The 22,316-nt window shown below is 35.8% G+C and overlaps 1 protein-coding gene across 1 annotated transcript in view; it reads right to left on the bottom strand.

Annotated features, from left to right (window-relative positions):
• LRCH2 (leucine rich repeats and calponin homology domain containing 2) overlaps positions 1 to 22,316 on the bottom strand; it is a 110,101-nt gene that overhangs the window by 70,849 nt on the left and 16,936 nt on the right. The window contains exons 2-3 of the mRNA XM_068962810.1: positions 5,217 to 5,361; positions 1,357 to 1,483 (exon numbers count right to left, since the gene is read on the bottom strand). Of these exons, the coding sequence (XP_068818911.1) occupies positions 1,357 to 1,483; positions 5,217 to 5,361 (272 nt within the window). The remainder of the gene's footprint in view (positions 1 to 1,356; positions 1,484 to 5,216; positions 5,362 to 22,316) is intronic.

The raw sequence follows: 22,316 nt of genomic DNA on the forward strand, positions 1-22,316 counted from the left end.
AGGGAGCATTTTCAGGACAGAAATAGCTAAAAATAAAAGGCAGTAAAGAATAGAAATATAGAAACTAAAAAAAGGAATAAAGGTAATAAAAATATTTAAGCCACAGAAAAACAGGTCTTAAGAGTTTGGTAAAATGGAGAGTACACACACAACAATTTATAAATATCTGAAGGGAAGAAAAGTTATCATTATCTATACTTCTTTACATGATAGTCTCTAGACCAATGCATAAGAGTGATGGGGCATGTATCTTAGTTTAAAATAAGAAAGTTAACAAAATTTTGCAAAAGAGAATTAGGGCTGCCTCAGATACACAAACACAAAGATTTGTCCACCATTGAAAATATACAACTAGATGTGTCAGGGATTCCTGCATTAGGAAGTGGTTTTATCTGACTACTTACAAGATTTCTTACAATAATAAAATTATGTGGTTCTACAACATAACAAGACTAAGCTCAAGGAAATTTCTTTGCATTACAACTACATATGCTTATGAATTTTAAAAAAGGTATTCCTGAAATTTCTGTTCATTACATTCTATTTGTACATTAATTTCCCATTATAAACTAGTACATAAGTTCCTCAAGAAAACTTTTCACCCTCCACACATAAAAAATCATATTTATGAACACTTGAAAAAAATCTATGATTGGAAAAGCATTACTCAAGATAAAATAGAAAATAAAAAAATAAACAGCATAGTATATTGTGTAAGGTAGAAGTAACAGAAAGATGTGAAAATAGCTCACTGTTTTGAAGATTTAATTATGTTTCTCTAAGTTCATTGTCCTATAATACCTAAAATGATATGTTCAAAGTAATGACTTTAAATTATTCTTATATTTCTACAATCAATTATATATAAAGGCCTCTTTCCATTTATCTTCATTTCAAAAGTGTTATAAAATTACATGGGGATATAGAAGAAGGTCATTTTATTAATTCTACTGCATGTAGGCATTGTACTCTCTATCTCCTCTCTCTGAAGCCTTCATTGAAGTCCTGTAAAACCTTAAAAAAAAAAAAAAAACCTTACCTTTTCCTGATCTAAGAAATTTACTGTCCACAAAAAGGATAGACAATTGGTTATTTGTCTGAAAGTATTTTTTAAGATTTGTAAGCAAGTCTTCTGGTCTCACTAAGACTAAGGAACAACCAAGGTTTTTATCGTAGTTGTGAGCTAAAATCAGACATAAGCAAGGGTATCTCGAAATATCACTAAAGAGAACTTAGGCATATACCAAGATTTTTTTTTTTTAATTAGAGTGAAATTCCATAAAGGAATTAATCTCCCAAAATATAACGATATGTGTTATACACATTACATACAATCAATACAACTATTTTACTCACCAATTCCATTAAATCTTTTAACTTTCCGATTTCTTCTGGAATGGATACCAGTTTATTATTACTGAGGACCAAAACTTTAAGGGGAAGATCGAATAGGTATTTTGGCAATGTTGATAAAAGATTTCGACTGAAAAGAATAAGAAAGTCTCATTATGAGAAATAAGTCTGAAATAAAGTATGTTGAAAAAGAACAAATCACTTCAAAATTAAGAATTTTTCACTAAATAACAACTATTATTTAATTAATGCTTACTTTGTAACAGGCTAATATTTTTACATGCACTGTCTCATTAAATCCTCATATTAACCTAACAAGGCAGGTGGTATTACTTGCATTATACAAATAAATTTAAAGGTTAAATTTGGTTAAGTCACTTGCCCAGGCACAAGCCTGCACTGTGATCTGTAATACTGTCCTACACATCACCAGCTCTCAAAACTCAGAATTTTTTCTGAGCGAGAGAAAATTCTAACTCAGAATTCTCAAAATTCTTCCGAGCTAAAGAATTGCCAGAACCTTGCTCTCTGGTATAATTTCACTATATTCAATACCTCTACACCTCTCACTAGGGGAAGGCTCCAAGGATAAATTTGCATGCACTGTTCAAATTTATGAAAGAATGAATAGAATTATACCTTTAAAATGTAGTAACCTTAACCCATTCTCTCTCTTTTTAAAAATTTATTTATTATTATTATTTTTTTTTTTACTTTACAATATTGTATTTAACCCATTCTCTTTTGTTGCAGGTTTATGGTGGAACAGTCTACTAGCACCTTCTTTTCAGCTCACAGTTGATACAACATTCATGTCTCTGCAGATATATTTAAATATAAGGACAACTAACATTTGTTACTATGTAGCAGGCCATGTTCCAGAGCAGGCCATGTTCCAGAGAAGGCAATGGCACCCCACTCCAGCACTCTTGCCTGGAAAGTCCCATGGACAGAGGAGCCTGGTGGGCCACAGTCCATGGGGTCGCTAAGAGTCAGACACGACTGAGCGAATTCACTTTCACTTTTCACTTTCATGCATTGGAGAAGGAAATGGCAACCCACTCCAGTGTTCTTGCCTGGAGAATTCCAGGGATGGGGGAGCCTGGTGGGCTGCCGTCTCTGGGGTCGCACAGAGTTGGACACAACTGAAGCGACTTAGCAGCAGCAGCAGCAGGCCATGTTCACAGCACCTCACATTAATTCACTTGACTAATCCCCACAACAACCTACTTTAGGAAGATAGATACTATCATAATGCCCATTTTACATTCGAAGAAAAAGTCTAAAAGAGATTAAGTAAACTGCTCCAAGTCACACAGCTGGTAAATGAGAGAACCAGGATTCAAATCCAGGCGATTTGGTTTTGGGTCCCTTACCCTCAAACTAATTTTGGCCAGATTTGCATGCCAAAGTAGACTGACCCAAACTATCCCTGCTGTAGACTAAACGTTTGTGTTCTCCCGACTCAAAACTATAATGCTGAAGCCTAATCCCCAGTGTGATGGTACATGGAGGTGGGGCTTTTGGGAGGTGATTAGTGGCCTTAAAAAGAGACCTCAGAGTGCTCCCTTGCTCTTTACTCCATGTAAGAACTCAGCTAGAAGAGTCATCTATCTATATAAATCAGGAAACGGGTCTTCACCAGACACTGAATCAGCTTGCACTTTGATCTTCAAATTTCCAGCCTTCAAAACTATGAAAAATAAATTTCTGTTGTTTATAACCACCCAGTCTATGGTATTCTGTTATAGTGCCATCAATGGGCTAAGACAATTCTACTACCAATATATATATATAAAGTGTACCACTACATTTAGATACTATCAAGCATTCATTAGCAATTTGCTATTATTTTCCCTGCTTTTCAAAGTGATATTTATAGTCTTGTACATAGCATTTTATATAACATACACAGTAATAAAACTCCAGTGTTACCCTAAGAGAGGGACTTCAAGCCCTTTTGCCCCATTTTATGCCTGCAGAGGATGTTCAGAAACACTAGACTGGTTTAATCACACGGCACAGACTTTAATAAAAAAGGCTAATGCCCCAAGACCAAAAATCCTAGCCAGACTGTTGGAATGTCAAATATGCTAGGTGTTTGTCACAACTCTTGCACATTAAGCATCAAGTACAATCCTTGGGAAAGTGGTCTGTCTGGAGCACAAAGGGTCTTCCTGAGGATTCTACTAAAAAGAAGCATAGTATACAGGAAGAAAGAATAAGCTAAAAATTATCTTACAAGTTTCTCAAAATCTTTTCACCAAAATGAAAAATAAATAAATAGGAAAAAGAATGGCACATACAAACTCAATCTAATCTCCCTCATACCAGGAAAGTTTAAAAATTGGTTTCTCTTCTTCCCTTAAGAAGCAGGTTTATTGAGTTAGCAGTCAGCTCTCTATTTCTTTACACACAGATAATAATCATAAATCTTCACTTTTTCCACATGCTTTAGAGATAGCCAAAGGAAGCCAGTCATTAGAACAAGTGTTATGTTAATACTGTGTCTGTAAACAAAAATTACAAGTCAACTTTTAGAGATCAAAATGGGAAAGAATGACACATAGTTTTAGTAAAACTATTCTAAGATGTACCATAAAGGTTGATATATAAATGCAACAATTTCTGACAAATTGTTTTTTCCATAAAAGAACAAAATAAAATGATAATAAAGACAAAAAACTTAAAAATACCTCACTTCCCTCAAACCTTTCCCAAGCCAGCCCAAGGAGATTATGTACCCAGTTAGAGAAAGGAGCAACCCAAATGACCAATATCTATGGAAGGAAATTAAAATACTCTCACATTTTAGGTTAAAATGGTTTCAGTTAAAGTGATATGTACTGCCAGGTGATTCCACTGAGGGAGATATACATAATAAATATCACAGAAAGGAACACTATCATTTATGTATATTAACTATATTTACTACTTCCCTATTTGAGAATTTAGACAAGTAATTTCATTAAGGAAGAAGTTTTCCCTTATAATTCAAAACATAAAACAAAAATAAGAATAAGCTTCTAAAATTAAGTCACAATATACCAGTTTCCATTCACTGTAACTCATTCGGTAGGGCAATTATTTTCTTATACTTATTCAATGTTCAGTCTATTATAAAAACAGCATAAAGCTAAGAATGAGAGTTCTACAGCCATACTGCTGCTTTGATTCGAATCTTGTCTCTACCAATTGCAGTGTGTGTGATTTTGAGCAAATAGTTAACCTATGTGCTTCAATTTCCTCATCTGCAATGCAGGGATAATAACTATATATCTGAAAATGTTGTGAAGATGAGATGAGGTAATATGGGTAAAGTATTCCTAACACTGCTTGGCACACAGTAAGAACTTATTATTAACATCAACTATTATCCAGTTCCTAACCTTCCAATAATCCCATCCCAATCTATCCATCCTTGAGGTAGGAACAAGAAGTCACAAGAGTGAAAAATATAACTCAAGAACTGTTTCTTCATAATGTTCCACTTTAATTGGGGGTGCTAATAAATAAACCTGTGTTGTGGTACTATGATTTCAACAAAATATTTCTGGTCTAAAGCCTTGGTACTCAAACTGACCTAAGGACCAGCAGGCATGGGCATTACCAGAGATTTGTTAGAAATGCTGGCCTATGAAATCAGAATCTGCATCTGGTTCCTTTGGGCATTGAAGTTTGAGAAGCACTGCTCTCAAGAACAAGACCAAAAACCTATAAAGTAATGTGGACATATAGAAAATACAAATAAGATGCTGTTGAGACATAGGTTACATAGCCAAACCAATTACCTTCCTTTGCAACTAAAGAATTAGAACTGTATTAAAAAACAAGATTTATTTCCCCCAAAATTGTTTCCTTACCTAATGTTAAGGTATGTTAACATTTGCAGGTTTTTAATGGCTTCAGGAATGATTTTGATGCAATTATGATATAAATTTAATGTTTCAAGAGGTGCAAATAACCAGACCTCAGAAGGAATTTCTGTAAAACGATTTCTTGAAAGATCTGAAAAATAAAAGTAATATCTGCATGTCAAACATATACCTACATTTGTGGTAATTAACAGAACTATTTACATACTTGCTGAATCACTGAGAATTCAACCAACTATTCAAAATACTGACCTTGACCTTTTGCCTTCACCAGGCAAAAAATATATAGAAATATACTCATGGAAAGTCTGTTCATTAACAAACTGCACTTCAATATCTTTAAATATTATTTTTTAAAATACCAATAAAGAATTCTCTCTGATATTTAAAAATATGAATAAAACCTTCCCTGATCCCACATCCCCCTCCATCCACCTCTTCCTCCTTTACAGTAAAACTTAAATAAATCTACAACATAACTATACCCCATACTTACCATGGACTTTTCAACCCATTATAATTTGCCTTGTATTCATTTTTATGTCTACCAAGGTCACTAAGCCTCCATATCAACCGCCACTCATCCATTTGGAAATGTTTCTCTTCCCTGGGCCTGGAAAACTACACTTCTGGATCATTTCCTGTTATCTCCCTGGCTGCTACTAAGTCTCTTGCTAGATTCTCCTCTACCCATACTGTAAATGTTTTTGTTCCTAAGGACTCTGATATAAGGTACTCTTTCCTTAAGACATACTCTATTAGATGATTTAATCCAAAACTAGGGTTACTACTCATATACTGACAATTTCAAATTAAATATGTTTGAACACTTATGTGCTAATCTTTAGGACTTCCTCTTTGTAACTCTCAAGTACCTCAAATTCTGCAAGTGCAAAATCTTAACTGAAGATCTTCTTCCACATATCTGTTTCTTTCACTTTATATAATGTCACCAACATACTCCTCATGAGCTGCTCAAGCCAGAAACTTAGCATTTACACTTGATTCCTTCCTCTCCTAAACTATTCCAAGTACAAACAAATAATTCTATTCACTTAAGTTTTCACATGCACATGCACAGACACACACACATACATACACAAAAACAGATTATAACTATTATACATCTATTGATACTTTGCTAAATGAAATTTTGAAAAATACTTACGATATCATGTGGCAGGAAAAAAAATACCCTAAAAGAGTTTCTCAACCAAAGTATTATTGACTTTTTGCACTGCATAGCTATTTGTTGTATAGGGCTATCATGGGCACTGTAGGATATTTAGCAGCATCCCTAACATCTATCTACTAGATGCCAGTTAACACCCTCTGGTCATAGTAGTCAAAAAACATCCCATGGAATATAAACCCTCCTACCCCTGTTGAGAACTTCTGCCTGAACAATTATCAAATTAGCTATCTTACCATCGGAATATACTTTGCTGAGGGAGAAGGCAATGGCAACCCACTCCAGTACTCTTGCCGGGAAGGTCCCATGGATGGAGGAGGCCTGGTAGGCTGCAGTCCATGGGATCGCTAGGAGTCGGACATGACTTCACTTTCACTTTTCACTGTCATGCATAGGAGAAGGAAATGGCAACCCACACCAGTATTCTTGCCTGGAGAATCCCAGGGATGGGAAAGCCGGGTGGGCTGCTGTCTATGGGGTCGTACAGAGTCGGAGACAACTGAAGCGACTTAGCAGCAGCAGCAAGGGCTCCCCAGGTCGTGCTAGTGGTAAAGAACCCACCTGGCAATGTAGGAGACTTAAGAGATGCAAGTTTGATCCCTGGGTGGGAATGATTCCCCGGAGAAGGAAATGGCAACCCACTGCTGTGCTCTTGCCTGGAGAATCCCATGGACAGAGGAGCCTGGAGGGCTACAGTCCACAGGGTCACAAAGAGTCAGACCTGACTGAATCAACTTAGCATGCACGCACACACACATACTTTGCTAACACTACTTCATTATACTTATTTGGTTAAAAACATAAGACTATTATTTACCTTTATCAAGAAAAACATCTATGCAGTTAAGGAGTTTGGAACCAACATGTACACACTGATGCTGCTGCTGCTAAGTCACTTCAGTTGTGTCCGACCCTGTGTGACCCCACAGACAGCAGCCCACCAGTCTCCTCTGTCCCTGGGATTCTCCAGGCAAGAATACTGGTGTGGGTTGCCATTTCCTTCTCCAATGCATGAAAGTGAAAAGTGAAAAGTGAAAGTGAAGTCTCTCAGTCGTGTTCGACTCTTCTGGATCCCATGGAATGCAGCCTACCAGGCTCCTCCATTCATGGGTTTTTCCAGGCAAGAGTACTGGAGTAGGTTGCCATTTCCTTCTCCATTGCTACATTTAAAATGGTTAACCAACAAGAACCTACTGTATAGCACAGAGAACTTTGCTCAGTGTTATGTAGCAGCCTGGATAGGAGGGGAGTTTAGGGAAAAATGGATACATGTATATGTACAGCTGAGTCCCTTTACTGTCCACCTGAAACTATCATAACATTGTTAACTGGCTATACTCCAATATAAAATAAAAAGTTAAAAGAAGAACATCTATGGTGTATCTTAGGCCACTGTACCTCATCTGGTCTGCCCACACAAGAACAGCTTCCTACCAACATTAAAATTTCTCACTCTGAGGGATGACACCTATTTATTTAGCAGCATAATAATTTGCTAATCAGAATATTAATATCCACGTATGTTTTTACATATGTGTGTAAATGCAAAATTTTGTAACTGGCTAAAGAATATATTAGTTATGATTATATAATATAAAAGTTAATTTGGATTCTTTTTCTTCTCACCAGAATACTCTGAATAGCTAAATAAAAGGATAGATGGAATTATTAGAAATCAAAATCTGAACCTGAAATAGAAGTTTTCAATTTACTGGCTCACCTCCTCTAGATACCCAGGCATAATGCAGTTCTATTAAGGGGGAAAAATTAAGACTTCTTTTTTTTAGTTTAGAATATTTCTTTTACATTTGATTTTTATCTCTTATCCTTATAACTTCAGAACTCTAGGAGTTGAAAATTACTGCTTACAGTTAATTTGAAATCCTAAAAACAAATTCTGCCCAGTTTGTTATTCTATATAATATTTAGTAAGTACTCACATATAATACATAAATTCTAGTGGCCCTAGAATTAGATGATGGTAGCTTGCATGGAGATGGCAAGAATAAAGATAAAAAATAGAATTTGAAATATATTTTGATATTAGTACTTACAGGAATTGGGTATTTAATTGTCTATGTGGGATAAATAAGAGACAGTAATCAAGAATGGAATCCAGAGAAGACTAGCAGGAGAACAAGATGGCGAAAAGTAGGACAGAAGTGCTTGCAGAATACCAGCTGAGAGCTGACAGGAGTACCTGACCACCAGAAAAGAATATATAGAACCAAGCAAAACTCAGTAGGATGAAGGAACTAGGGGGGAAAACAGGAGTGTTAGTAGGGCTGGACCTGCCCTTGGTGGGTGGGGGAACTGAAACAGGGGTCCAATTCCCACATCAAGGCAATTGTCTGGGTCACAAGAGTAACATTTAAGGCTGAGAGTGAATCAGCTGATCTGTGGTAGCCTAAATGGAATGAGAATCAGACAGTCCTTGCCACAGCCATATGTACCCTGGAAAGGGATGCAGGTCCCCTAGAAGGCGCAGCAGCTGGGAGCTGGAGCATAGGGATTGTAGAGCAATCCCAGGATGAGGGATGCTGTTGACTGCAGAGAGATGGACCAAGGGGACCTGAGGGAGGAGACTGTGGTGGGAAATGCCTGTGGAGGAAAGCCATGGAAGCAAGGCGAGTCATGCATAGGGGGTGGAGCCATCACCACAATCTTTCTCCCCACAGACCAGCACCGGCAACTGAACAATAGAGAGGCTGGCCCATCAAGCACCTGATGCACCCAACAACAGAGAAGGACCCCAGACAAAGGAGCCTTTTAAGTGCCTGAACAGGTGGGGCTATGGAGAAAGACTAGCCAAAGAGGCCTTCTGATCACCAGCTATCAGAGGCTTAAAAAAAAAGACTCTGATAGGGCCACAAATCCTGTGGCTGAGGCAGTCTGGGTCCCTGCACACTTGGCACAGCCAGGGTCTCTGCAACCCAAGCAGCTGTGCCACCTTCATGCTTAACCCTCACTGGGGCAGACACAAGTCTTCCAGGGCAGCCTCAGGAGCAAACCCCAGTGGACGACCCACATACACAGGTAGAAATAAAACCACAATTGAAACCCAGAGGCAGTGTGGCTAAGGAAGAAGACCCAAAACCTTCCCACCAGCTGTACAAGCTGCAGATTAAATCCACATGATCAACTAGGCAGCCTATGTCTATGGAATATATAAAAGGACATTGAGAATTCCCACAAGAGAAAACGCACTAGTTCTGATAGCTGTGGACATTGGTGGCAAGAACACAAAGGAGTAGGACCAGATTAGAGTCTGAGCTGCCCTCACTGCAGATCTGGAGACCAGAACAGTGCTGGAGGGCATCCTAGGTAGGCGAGCTAGACTGTGACTCCCAGCAAGGAAAAGAACCCTGACAGCAGTGACTCAAGAAAAACATTTATTCTTCTTATATTTTGATTTATCCTGTAGTTTCTTTGTTTTTTTTTTCTTTCCTTTTTTATCCCTCTGTTGTAGTTGTTGATTTTATAAGCATTATGAAATATAATTAAGCTTTTGAGTTTTTTTTTTAATCACACTTTTTATTCCTGTTATAAACCTCTACCTCTACATTGGCCTTTTGCAGTTCTGTGGAGTTTTTTTCTTTTCCTCTTTTTTTAATTTTAATTTTTAAATTTCTTAAACCTATTATTTTTTCTACATTTATTCCCTTATTTGCTTTTTCTACTGTTCCTTTCCCCTTGCAGTTGATTTTTAATATATATAAATTTTCTTTATCTACCTCTATTGAACTTTGCATATTTACTCCTTCTTTCTTTTTTCTCATCATATTTGTTAGTTTTGTTTTCATTGCTTTATTCCCCAGTTGGCACCTTGCTTTAGTTTTGTTTTTCAGCTTGTGTTTCAGTTAGTTTTGTTCTTAACCGGTAGATATCATTTTTGGTTTCCAGTGTTTGTGGGGTCAATCTATTGTACTTTATTTTTGTTGGAGTATTTTGATTTTGTTTATGTGTATATGTGTATATTCCATTATTTTAATTATTATTTGCATGATTTTGTAACTGCCATTTGTCTGGGGATCATCTTGGGTTTCTCATTTTTGGGTATTTGTTTTAATCTCACTTAATGCCATAACAAACCACCTGTGGAATCTCTGTTCCTGGCCAGAGATCAAGCCCTGAGCCTTCAGAGTGGAAGAACTGATTCCAAGACCCTAGACTACCAGAGAACTCCTAACCCAAGGGAATATCAAATAGTGAGAACTCCCACAAAGGAAACCACTTGAATACAAGACCCAATATCACCCAACTACCAGTAGCACCCTGTGCTACTACTCATCCAAATAACAAACAAGACAAAAATACAAACCCAATCATCAGCAGACAGGATTATCACCTCATTCAGCCCTGCCCATCAAAAAAAAATAAATAAACTCAGCATAAATCTCATGCTACACAAAGCCTACACAAACCACTGGACAAACCTTTAGAAACCAAAAAGAAGAAAGAATTCAACCTTGAAGGCTGGGAAAAGGAGACCTCAAACCCAGTAAGTTTTTAAATAAATAATGAAAAGGCAGAGAAATACTGCACAAATGAAGGATCAAACTAGAAACAAAGGAGTCCAAATAAATGAAGAGGAAATAGGCAAATTATCTGAAAAAGAATTCAGAATGATAGTAAAGATGATCAAAAACCTAGAAAATAGAATGAAGAAAATGCAAGAATCAATTAACAAAGACCTAGAAGAATTAAAGAGAAAACGTACTGAGACAAAGAACACAATAATTGAAATTAAAAATACTCTAGCAGGAATCAATAGCAGAATATCTGAAGCAGAAGAAAAGATCAGTGACCTGGAAGATAAAATGGTGGAAATAACTGCTAAAGAGCAGAATAAAGTAAAAAGAAAGAAAAGAACTGAAGATAGACTCAGAGACTGCTGGGACAATATTAAACACACCAAAATTTGAATTACAGGAGTCCCATAAAAAAAAAAAAAACACACAGAAAAAGAAAGGGTATGACAAAATTTTTGAACAGGTTATACTGATCTTTCTACAGAAACTCTGCACCCCAGAAGGGAATGGCAGGATATAGTTAAAGTACTGAAAGAGAAAAATCTAGAACCAAGATTACTCTACCCAGCAAGGATCTCATGCAAGACTGATGGAGAAATTAAAAGCTTTTCAGATAAGCAAAAGTTAAGAGAATTCAGTACCACCAAATCAACTTTACAACAAATGATAAACTTATGTAGTCAGGAAATCAAAGATCTACAAAAACAAACCCCAAACAATTAAGAAACTGGAAATAGGAACAAATATATCAATAATTAAAAGTAAATGGATTAAATGCTCCAACCAAAAGACACAGATTGGTTGAATGGATACAAAAACAAGACCCATATACATGCTGTCTACAAGAAACTGACTTGAGACCTAAAGACACATATAGACTGAAAGTGAGAGGATGAAAAAATATATTCCATGCAAATGGAAAGCAAAAGAAAGCTGTAATAAAGGAGTAATAAACCTCATTTCAGAAAAAGTAGACCTCAAAATAAAGAATACTACAAAAGATAAGGAAGGACACTACATCATGATCAAGGGATCAATCGAAAAGGAAGACATAACAATTGTGAATATCTATGCACCCAACATAGGAGTACCTCAATACACGAGACACACACTAACAGACATAAAAGGAGAAATGGGCAGTAACACAATAATAGTAGGAGACTTTAAACACCCCACTTACTGATGAACAGTTCACCAAAACAGAAAATTAATAAAGAAACATGTCTTAAATGATACATTAGATGAGATAGATTTCACTGATATCTTCAGGACATTGCATCCAAATGCAGAAGAATACACCTTCTTCTCAAGTGCACATGGAACATTCTCCAGGATAGACTACATCTTGGGTCACAAATCAAACCTCAGTAAATTTTAAAAAACTGAAATCGTATCAAGCATCTTTTCCAACCACAATGCTATGAGACTAGATATCAATTACAAGAAAAAAAAACTGTAAAACACAAATGTAGGGAAATTAAATAATACATTTCTAAATAATAAACAGGTTACTGAGGAAATAAAAAAGGGAAATCAAAAATATCCTGGAAACAAATGACAATGAAAACATGACAGTTCAAAACCTATGGTATGCAGCAAAAGCAGTTAAGAGGGAAGTTTGTAGACATACAACCCTACCTCAAGAAACAAGAAAAACATCAAATAGACAACCTAACTTTATACCTAAAACAACTGGAAAAAGAACAAAAAAAAAAAACAAAACAAGATTAGCAGAAAGAAAGAAATCATAAATATATGAGCAAAAATAAATGAAAAAGAAAAAAGAAATAAAGGAAAAATAAGTAAAAATTATTAATTATATAATTAATAATTTAATAATTAGTAAAGGTTTACTAACAATTAGTGAAGATTAATAAAACTAAAAGCTGGTTCTTTGAGAAGATAAACAAAATTGACAAACCTTTAGCCAGACTCATCAAGAAAAAAAGAGAGAAGAATCAAATCAGCAAAATTAGAAATGAAAAAGGAGAGGTTACAACAGACAATGCAGAAATACAAAGGATTATGAGACTATCATGAACAACTATATGGCAACAAAATGGATAACCTGGAAGAAACAGATTCTTCAGTTCAGTTCAGTCGCTCAGTCGTGTCCGACTGTTTGCAACCCCATGAAACGCAGCACACCAGGCCTCCCTGTCCATCACCAACTCCCAGAGTCCACCCAAACCCATGTTGCTCGAATTGGTGATGCCATCCAACCATCTCATCCTCTGTCATCCCCTCCTCCTCCTGCCCCCAATCCCTCCCAGCATCAGGGTCTTTTCAAATGAGTCAGCTCTTCGCATCAGGTGGCCAAAGTATTGGAGTTTCAGCTTCAACATCAGTCCTTCCAATGAACACCCAGGACTTATCTCCTTTAGGATGGACTGGCTGGATCTCCTTGCAGTCCAAGGGACTCTCAAGAGTCTTCTCCAATACCACAGTTCAAAAGCATCAATTCTTCGGTGCTCAGCTTTCTTTATAGTCCAACTCTCACATCCATACATGACCTCTTCCTAGACTGAACCAGCAAGAAATAGAAATCATGAACAACCCAATTACAAGCACTGAAATCAAAACTTTGATCAAAAATCTCCCAAAAGAACAAAAGCCCAGGACCAAATGGCTTCATAGGTGAATTCTATCAAACATTTAGAGAAAAGCTAATGCCTATCCTTCTAAAACTCTTTCAAAAATTGTAGAAGAAGGAACACTTCTAAACTCATTCAACAAAGCCACCATCACTCTGATTCCAAAACCAGACAAATACAACACAAAAAAAGAAATCTACAGGCCAATATCACTGATGAACATAGATGCAAAAATCCTCAACAAAATTCTAGCAAACAGAATTCAACAACACATTAAAAAGCTCACCATTAAAAAGCTACATCATGATCAAGTTGGGTTTATCCCAGGGTTGCAAGCATTCTTCGATATATGCAAATCAATGTGATACCCCAAATTAACAAACTGAAAGATAAAATCCATATGATAATCTCAATAGATGCACAAAAAGCTTTTGACAAAATCCAGCACACACTTATGATTAAAACTCTTAAAAGAATGGGCACAGAAGGAACCTACCTCAACATAGTGAAGGCCATATATAAGCCAAAAGCAAACATTATTCTCAATAGTGCAAAACAGAAAGCATTCCCCCTAAGATCAGGAACAAGACAAAGGTGTCCACTCTCACCACTATCATTCAACATAATTTTGGATGTCCTAGCTACAGCAATCAGAGAAGAAAAAGAAATAAAAGGAATCCAGAGCAGAAAAAAAGAAGTAAAGTTCTCACTGTTCACAGATGACATGACACTATACATAGAAAACCCTAAAGAAACTATCAGAAGATTACTAGAGCTGATCAGTGAATTTATCAAAGTCACAGGATACAAAATCAATACACAGAAATCACTTGCATTTCTATATACTAACAATGAAAAATCAGAAAAAGAAATTAAAGAATCAATCCCATTCACCACTGCAACAAAATTAATAAAATATCTAGGAATAAACTTATCTAAGGAGACAAAAGAACTCCATACAAAAAATTATAAAACACTAATGAAAGAAATCAAAGATGACATAAACAGATGGAGAGATATTATATGTTCCTGGGTAGGAAGAATTAACATTGTGAAAATGACTATAACTACCAAATGCAATCTATAGATTCAATGTGATCCCTATCAAATTACCAAGAACTATAACAAAAAATTTCACAATTCATATGGAAACACAAAAGACCTTGAATAGCCAAAGCAGTCTTGCAAAAGTAGAATGGAGTTGGAGGAATCAACCTTCTTAACTTCAGACTATACTACAAAACTACAGTCATCAAGACAATATGGTACTAGCACAAAAAGAGAAATATAGACCAATGGAATAAGTTAAAAAGCCCAGAAATAAACCTATACACCTATGGGTACCTTATTTTTGACAGAGGAGGCAAGAATATACAATGGGGCAAAGACAGCCTCTTCTCTAAGTGGTTCTGGGAAAACTGGACAGCTACATGCAAAAGAATGAAATTAGAACACTAACTACTAACATCATACACAAAGATAAACTCAAAATGGATTAAAGACCTAAATGCAAGACCAGAAACTATAAAATTCTTAGAGGAAAACATAGGCAGAACACTTGATGACATAAATCAAAGCAAGACCCTCTATGACCCACCTCCTAAAGAATGTAAATAAAAACAAAAGTAAACAAGTAGGATCTGATTAAACTTAAACGCTTTTGCACAGCAAAGGAAACTATAAGCCAGATGAAAAGACAACCCTCAGAATGGGAGAAAGTAACAGCAAATCAAACAACTGACAAAGAATTAATTTCCAAAATATACAAGCAGCTCATACAACTCAATACCAGAAAAACAAACAACCCAGTCAAAAAGTGGGAAAAAGACCTAAACAGACATTTCTCCAAAGAAGACATACAGATGGCTAACAAACACATGAAAAGATGCTCAATATTGCTCATCATTAGAGAAATGCAAATCAAAACTACAATGAAGTATCACCTCACACCAGTCACAATGCCCATCATCAAAAAGTTTACAAACAATAAATGCTGGAGAGGGTGTGGATAAAAGGAAACCCTCTTGCACTGTTGGTGGGAATGCAAATTGATAGAGCCACTGTGGAAGATGGTATGAAGATTCCTTTAAAAACTAAGAAGAAAACCACCATATGACCCAGCAATCTCACTCCTTGGCATAAACCCTGAGAAAATCAAAATTGAAAAAGACACATGTACCCCAATGTTCACTGCAGCACTATTTGCAACATTTACAACAGCTAGAACATGGAAGCAACCTAGATGTCCATCAACAGATGAATGGATGAAGAAGTTGTGGTACATATACACAATGGAATATTACTCAGCCATAAAAAGGAACACATTTGAGTCAGTTGTAATGAGGTAGATGAACTTTTCTATCTTAAAAGGATAGATCTCATGTTAAAAGGATAGATCTCATGATATGCACTCACCACAATATAAAGGAGTATTTTTCAAAATAAGTAGATCTGTTATACAGAGTGAAATAAGTCAGACAGAGAAAAATAAATATCATATACTAATGCATATATACGGAATCTAGAAAGATGGTACTGAAGAATTTATTTGCAGGGCAGCAATAGAGAAACAGATATAGAGAAAGGACTTATGGACACGGGGAGAGGGGAGGAGAAGATGAGATGTATACAGAGAGTACTTACATTACCATATGTAAAATAGATAGCCAATGGGAATATGCTGTATGTCTCAGGAAACTCAAACAGGGGCTCTGTATTAACCTAGAGGGGTGCAAAGGGGAGGGGACATATGTTTACCTATGGCTGACTCATGTTGATGTTTGACAGAAAACAAAATTCTCTAATTATTCTTCAATTAAAAAATAAATATTTTTTTTTAAAAAAGAATGGAATCCAGAATTCTGGCTTAGGCAACTAAATGATGCTACTTAACAGAAAAGTGAGAGGTGGAACAGGATTTTTATTCTTATTTTTGCTATACAGTTTTGTTTTGCTTTTTGAAGAAGAGGATAGAATCAAGGGTTCAATTTTACATTTGTACAAACTGAGATATCTGGAAGATAAGGGATTGTGAAATGGCCAGTTAATCAGATCATTCTGGATTTCATACGTGAGGTCTGGGATGGACACATAAAATTGAAAGTTGTGGGAATATGGTTAGCACTATAAAATCATAGAAATGGAAGACATCACCTAAAATCAGAGTACTAAGTCAAAAAGAAATTCAAGACTGGGCCATCCAGAAGACCAATGTTTAAAAGTTAAGCATAGGAAAAAAAAAAGCAAGCAGAGGAGACTAAAACTAATAGTCCAGAGAAAATACAAGAACCATAAAAAATAGAACATTCAAAGAAGCAACTGGAGAAAAAGCAAAAGTATCAGTATTAATAACCAATGGTTTTAATAATTTAAATAAAATCAAAATATTATTTTAATAATTTATAGATTTATTATTGTGTGATGCTTTATCTTCCTTCCCCTCCAAAAACAAGACTCAGTTAAATTACAAAGTAATATTATGAGTTCCCTTAGGGAATTTAAATGAATTTTCATTCATAAACTATTTTCTGAATGAGCTAATATATTTATTTAGTAAACACCACTTAAAATTACAATTATTTTTCAGGTATAATTGAGTAAAGCAAATAAAGCATAATAAAGTCAAAATTAAAACTCAAGCCATTATAAAGCCTCTAAGAAAATCTTGTTCTAGGCTTTTTCAGATTTTTTTTTTCTTTTTCATTTTTTATTTTAGGGGGCTCATTGCATAATTTGTTTACTTGTTAATTGGAGTATAGTTGATTTAGGCTTTTCCAATATTTTAAATCTGTATAAACATCTTTTCTAAGAATGGGGTAAACAGAACAATACTGCCAAAAGAAAAATACAACCACAGAGACAAAGGTGGCCAATAACACAAAACAATCTGTATTTTAATTTCTTGATCTATCTCACACTAACAGCATCTCGTATTTTCCTTCAAAAGAGTAAAAATTAACTTTTACATAGATATAATGGATAAAATTTAAACTCTGATTTATCTTGTGATGTACAATTAAATAAGATTTTATAACATGAAAAATCATTTAATGAACACATGCAGTAAGGCAACTAGAATAAAAAAGAACACATTATACTCAAGAAATACATGCAAAATTAGTATTTTATTTAATATAATTCCATCTAAAGATGGAAAACAAACTTTTAATTTCTTCCTGATGGTGAGATTCATTTCACAACAGCTTTAAAGTCTACCTTCTTAGGGGACAAGTAAGACTTGGGAAACAACAATTGTAAAAATGTTTCACCTTTCCCACATACACACAAGAAAATAAATTAAATTCTGCTGTTTATCTTCCTGTAGTGAGCTGAATGGTAGCCCTCAAAGATATCAGGTCCTAATAATTCCTGGAACCTGTCAATGTTAGCTTATATGGTAAAATTTTTTGGCAGATATAATTAACTGTCTTGCAATGAAGAATATCCTGCATCATCGAGGTGGGTGCTAAGTGCCATCGCACATATCTTTACAGGAAGACGACAGAGGGAAACAAGATGCACATTGAGGAAAAGGCCATGTGAAAGATGGAGGAAGACACTGGAGTGATGAGGTCACAGAATGCCAGCAGTTACCAGATGCTGAAAGAGGTGAGGAGTGGATTCTCTCAAGTCTCCAGAGGGTTTATATCCCTGCTGAAACCTTGATTTTAGCTTCAAAAGACTTATTTTGGACTTCTGGTCTCAAGAACTATAAGAGAGTAAATTTCTGTTGTTTCAAACCACCAAGTTTATGGGTCATTTGTTACAGCAGCCACAGGAAACAAACACATTTCTCAAAAATAGTTTATCAGAATTAATGAGAAAATACCTGCAAAAATATTTTAATAGTTGTACGTTTTTTTCTTTAGTAGTAAGGTGATAACTCAATTAATTAGTATCCTTGAGGATAAAAACCTGTATCACCAGTGAACTAGGTTTCATCTTAGTTTTTATTATAAATCATATGAAGTAGTATTGGCAATAACTCAACAGTAGACAGACTGTGTACTGTTTCTTGCCTTCCTTCAAAGTGCTCCTTGTAAAACTGCTGGGAGCCTGTTAAAGACATTAATAGATCATTTTAAATAATCTGATCTAAATTATGTTCTGTATCACTCAAGTTTCAGAGGTCAAAAAAGCTAGAGAAGGGAGAAAAGGAGTCAGATGGAATGGAAATCTGTTTGCTGCCTCCCAAGCTGCAGCCACAAGAGCCACAGATGGGTCCATCTGTCACCGAGTACAATTCTTGGCCCACTGGCTATCATTTCTGCCAAGGTATAGCAAATTATTTTCAGAATGTATACTATTATACTATACTAATTTCAGTTTTGTCTGATTCACTGTACAAAAGGCTGTATGACATTTGTCACAAATTGTTAAAATGAACTGATACATGAGTCTTCTCTGGGTGGTATTTAATAGTACAAGCTGCTATAGTTCCTCTTATTTAAAAAAAATCCTAGATCAACTGAAAAACTGTTACATTTTCACCTATGAAAAAATGTCTAACAAATGATGGGTGTTGTTAGAACACAGGCTCATCATTAACAGAGATAGAGAATTTTCTGCTTAAAGAAATATGACAGTTAAGTAGAGAAATAATTTGAAATCAGAATTGTAAAATCACATCAACAATAAGCTAAGTGGAACTAAAGCAAATACCTTATACACACACTTGTGCGTGAACATAAACACACACCTTCCATATATGCTAGATCTGAAGGCTATAGGCTTTGCACAATTTCTAATCTTCAAAACAATCTTATGAGGTAGCCACTACCCCTCATTATACACATGAATCAAAGACATATTGAATGGCATGTCTAATGTTAAAAAACAACTAGTAGTAATTGACAGCACAGAGGTTCCCAACTCAGATGTGACTTCAAAGTCCATGTTTTATGTGTGCTCGTCCATTCCTCCAACACATTATGCATTGTGACTTCCTGTCCCAGACTTCAAATATTCTGTTCCACTGGAACCCCAAAGTAGAGTCAAAGAAATTCTAAATCTCCTAACTACATTCATATCCTAGGTTTCTTCTTGCAATAGGAAGCGGAACAAAAATCTTACTTCAAGCCCCAATTTTTAGTTAAGAAAATAATGAACATTAAAAAACTTTCAGCTGTTCCCAATTTAGCATTTCAGAACTGCTAAGTCTGAGCCAACACACAGCTTTCTTGGCTCCTTAAAAGAGAGGACTCTTATTAATTTTTCAATATTTTAACCAACTCAATTAACAAGGATTAAAGAAAATTAAACAAGTTTCTTCAAAAGGTTTGTAACATCTTATAGGCAAAACCATTCTGTTGAGTACTTGTCAAGAACTCTAAAGGATCTGAGACTTCAACCTACTTGTCAGCCAACAAGCTAGCCTAACAGTTTAACGGGTGCTGGCAGAAGGCATGAAACCCCTGTGTGAGTCAAAGGACTTAATTACTCACAGCACAGCAAGTGGCATGACCAGCATATTTGTAGCAGTTCGTCTTTCTCCCAAAATCTCACAGGGGCAACATATATGAGTATAGATGGATACTTGCACATACAATACACCACATTACAGAAGAGGAGCTTCGAATTAAGGGAACTCAAATCTTTTATAATAGACAGTACGTATGCCTGCACTGTGTTCAAACGGAAACATTGTTTTTCTTGATAATAAGCATAATTGTCCTTTGCTCTCGAGACAGAAATTATCTCATTCTTCCCAAAGATGGTCCTGAACAAAGGGCTGTTAGTGCTTCACTGGCAAGATGTATAAAAACATGAGACCCATGGAATATTATCTCCCAGCTCTACCATGTACATTCCTTATTGACCAGAGATTGGAAGTTGCAGCCTCACCACAGAAAATATACAAGGTAAAATAAATATCATAAGCACCAAATTCTCTGTAGTTCTGCACTCAGAGTCTGAGACAGAGGCAGGCAAATCCTCATTCTCACCTTCCAAGTCTCATTCTTATTTCCCAGGCAGCATCCTAAATTGAATCATAACCTGTGTCATTCATTCAAAATTCCGTAAGGACCAAATCAGGTACTACATGTTAGGGTAGGTTAAAAGCAAATCAGATATCACCTCTAAGAAATTCTAATTATTGTTCCCTAACACTTCGGTGAAAGGAACTATGGAAAAAAAAAAATTACCCCCACTTAGTTTGACTAAAATTGTGATTTGTACAAACATGTTGTGACGGGACCAATACTTCATCATCCTTGGGGTTTATCTCACAGTTTACAGAAGTCCTGTAGACTGAAAAATGCAGTATAACTGTTATTTAGTAGATGAGCACTAGACTATATCTGAACTATATTCTAATTCTACTCATGATTACCTATAAAAGATTGTCCAAATCACTTAATTACTGCTCCTCACTACCTCAGAGCTACTGGAAATGAGTAAACATTCTTAAATCCCTAGAGGAAATAAACAAAAGAAATGAAAGGAAAATTATCAATTTGCAGCCAATGATGTATAATGTTCATAAAAGTACAAAATAAAATGCTGAAAACTGACTATTATATTCAGTTCTTATTTACATTAAAAATATATGCTAGAATTATATGTCTTCAGGAAAGTACATAAAATCAACTAACTTAAATACTTATTTCCCAACATGAAAATGAAAAAAAAATAAATTTTCTGTGCTTTTCAGTAATTGGTGTACATAAAATCTGAGTAATATGCTCTAAAATATTAATGCTTCATTATCTATTTTCTCATCTAAAAGAAATGTTAGGAGTAGAAACAAAAGCAACAAGAAAACATGAGGCACCACAGCTGTCTGTCAATAAAAGAATGGAGAGTATTTTTGAAGTATTAAGACTCTGATGTTGGAACTTGATGGGAAATGACAACCCCATGGCTCTGGCATCTGCTTTCAACAGATGCCCTCAGCAAAGACAGGTGATTTCTTGATTCAGTATTCCCTAAAAAGGTATTGTGCTGTCATTCAGAACAAGATAATGAAAAATCAGTCTATAGCTGCTGCTGCTGCTAAGTCACTTCAGTTGTGCCCGACTCTGTGTGACCCCATAGATGGCAGCCCACCAGGCTCCCCCGTCCCCGGGATTCTCCAGGCAAGAACACTGGAGTGGGTTGCCATTTCCTTCTCCAATGCACGAAAGTGAAAAGTGAAAGTGAAGTCGCTCAAGTCATCTCCAACTCTTAGTGACCCCATGGACTGCAGCCTACCAGGCTCCTCCATCCATGGGATTTTCCAGGCAAGAGTACTGGAGTGGGGTGCCATTGCCTTCTCCGCTATAGCACTGAAGCCTCACTGAATAAGATGCACAGCTCAAGAATTTCTAAGCTACTTTATGATGAGTTAAAGTATTAACCATAAGTACAGTGGAGAGAAAAAAGTGATGTAGATATTCAAAAAAGTGAATAAAAATGCTTTAAAACCAACAGTTATGAGAAACAATAACAAGCAGACCTCAGTGACCTGCAGCAACCAACAATGGAAGACTCCTTTTGAGCACAGGCACTTTGAGAAACAAGGGTGCAAACAAAAACAGATGCTGCAAGGAGAAAGCACAGCTGCTAACCAAAGGACAGATTACATGCATGCTCAGTGAGAAAAAGGACTTTGAGTCATACAATTACTAAGCCACGTGGAAAGACAAGACTTTATTTTGTAAGGGGGGAAGGGGAAGCTCTATGCACAGCTGTATGTAGAAAATTCTACATATTGTTTCAATTTCACAAAAAAAAAAATGCAGTATAATGACATTCAAACATCAAAGTGATGTTTGAGAATGGCACTCTA

This window comes from Capricornis sumatraensis, chromosome X (assembly GCF_032405125.1).
Source record: "Capricornis sumatraensis isolate serow.1 chromosome X, serow.2, whole genome shotgun sequence".
Classification (NCBI taxonomy): Eukaryota; Metazoa; Chordata; class Mammalia; order Artiodactyla; family Bovidae; genus Capricornis; species Capricornis sumatraensis.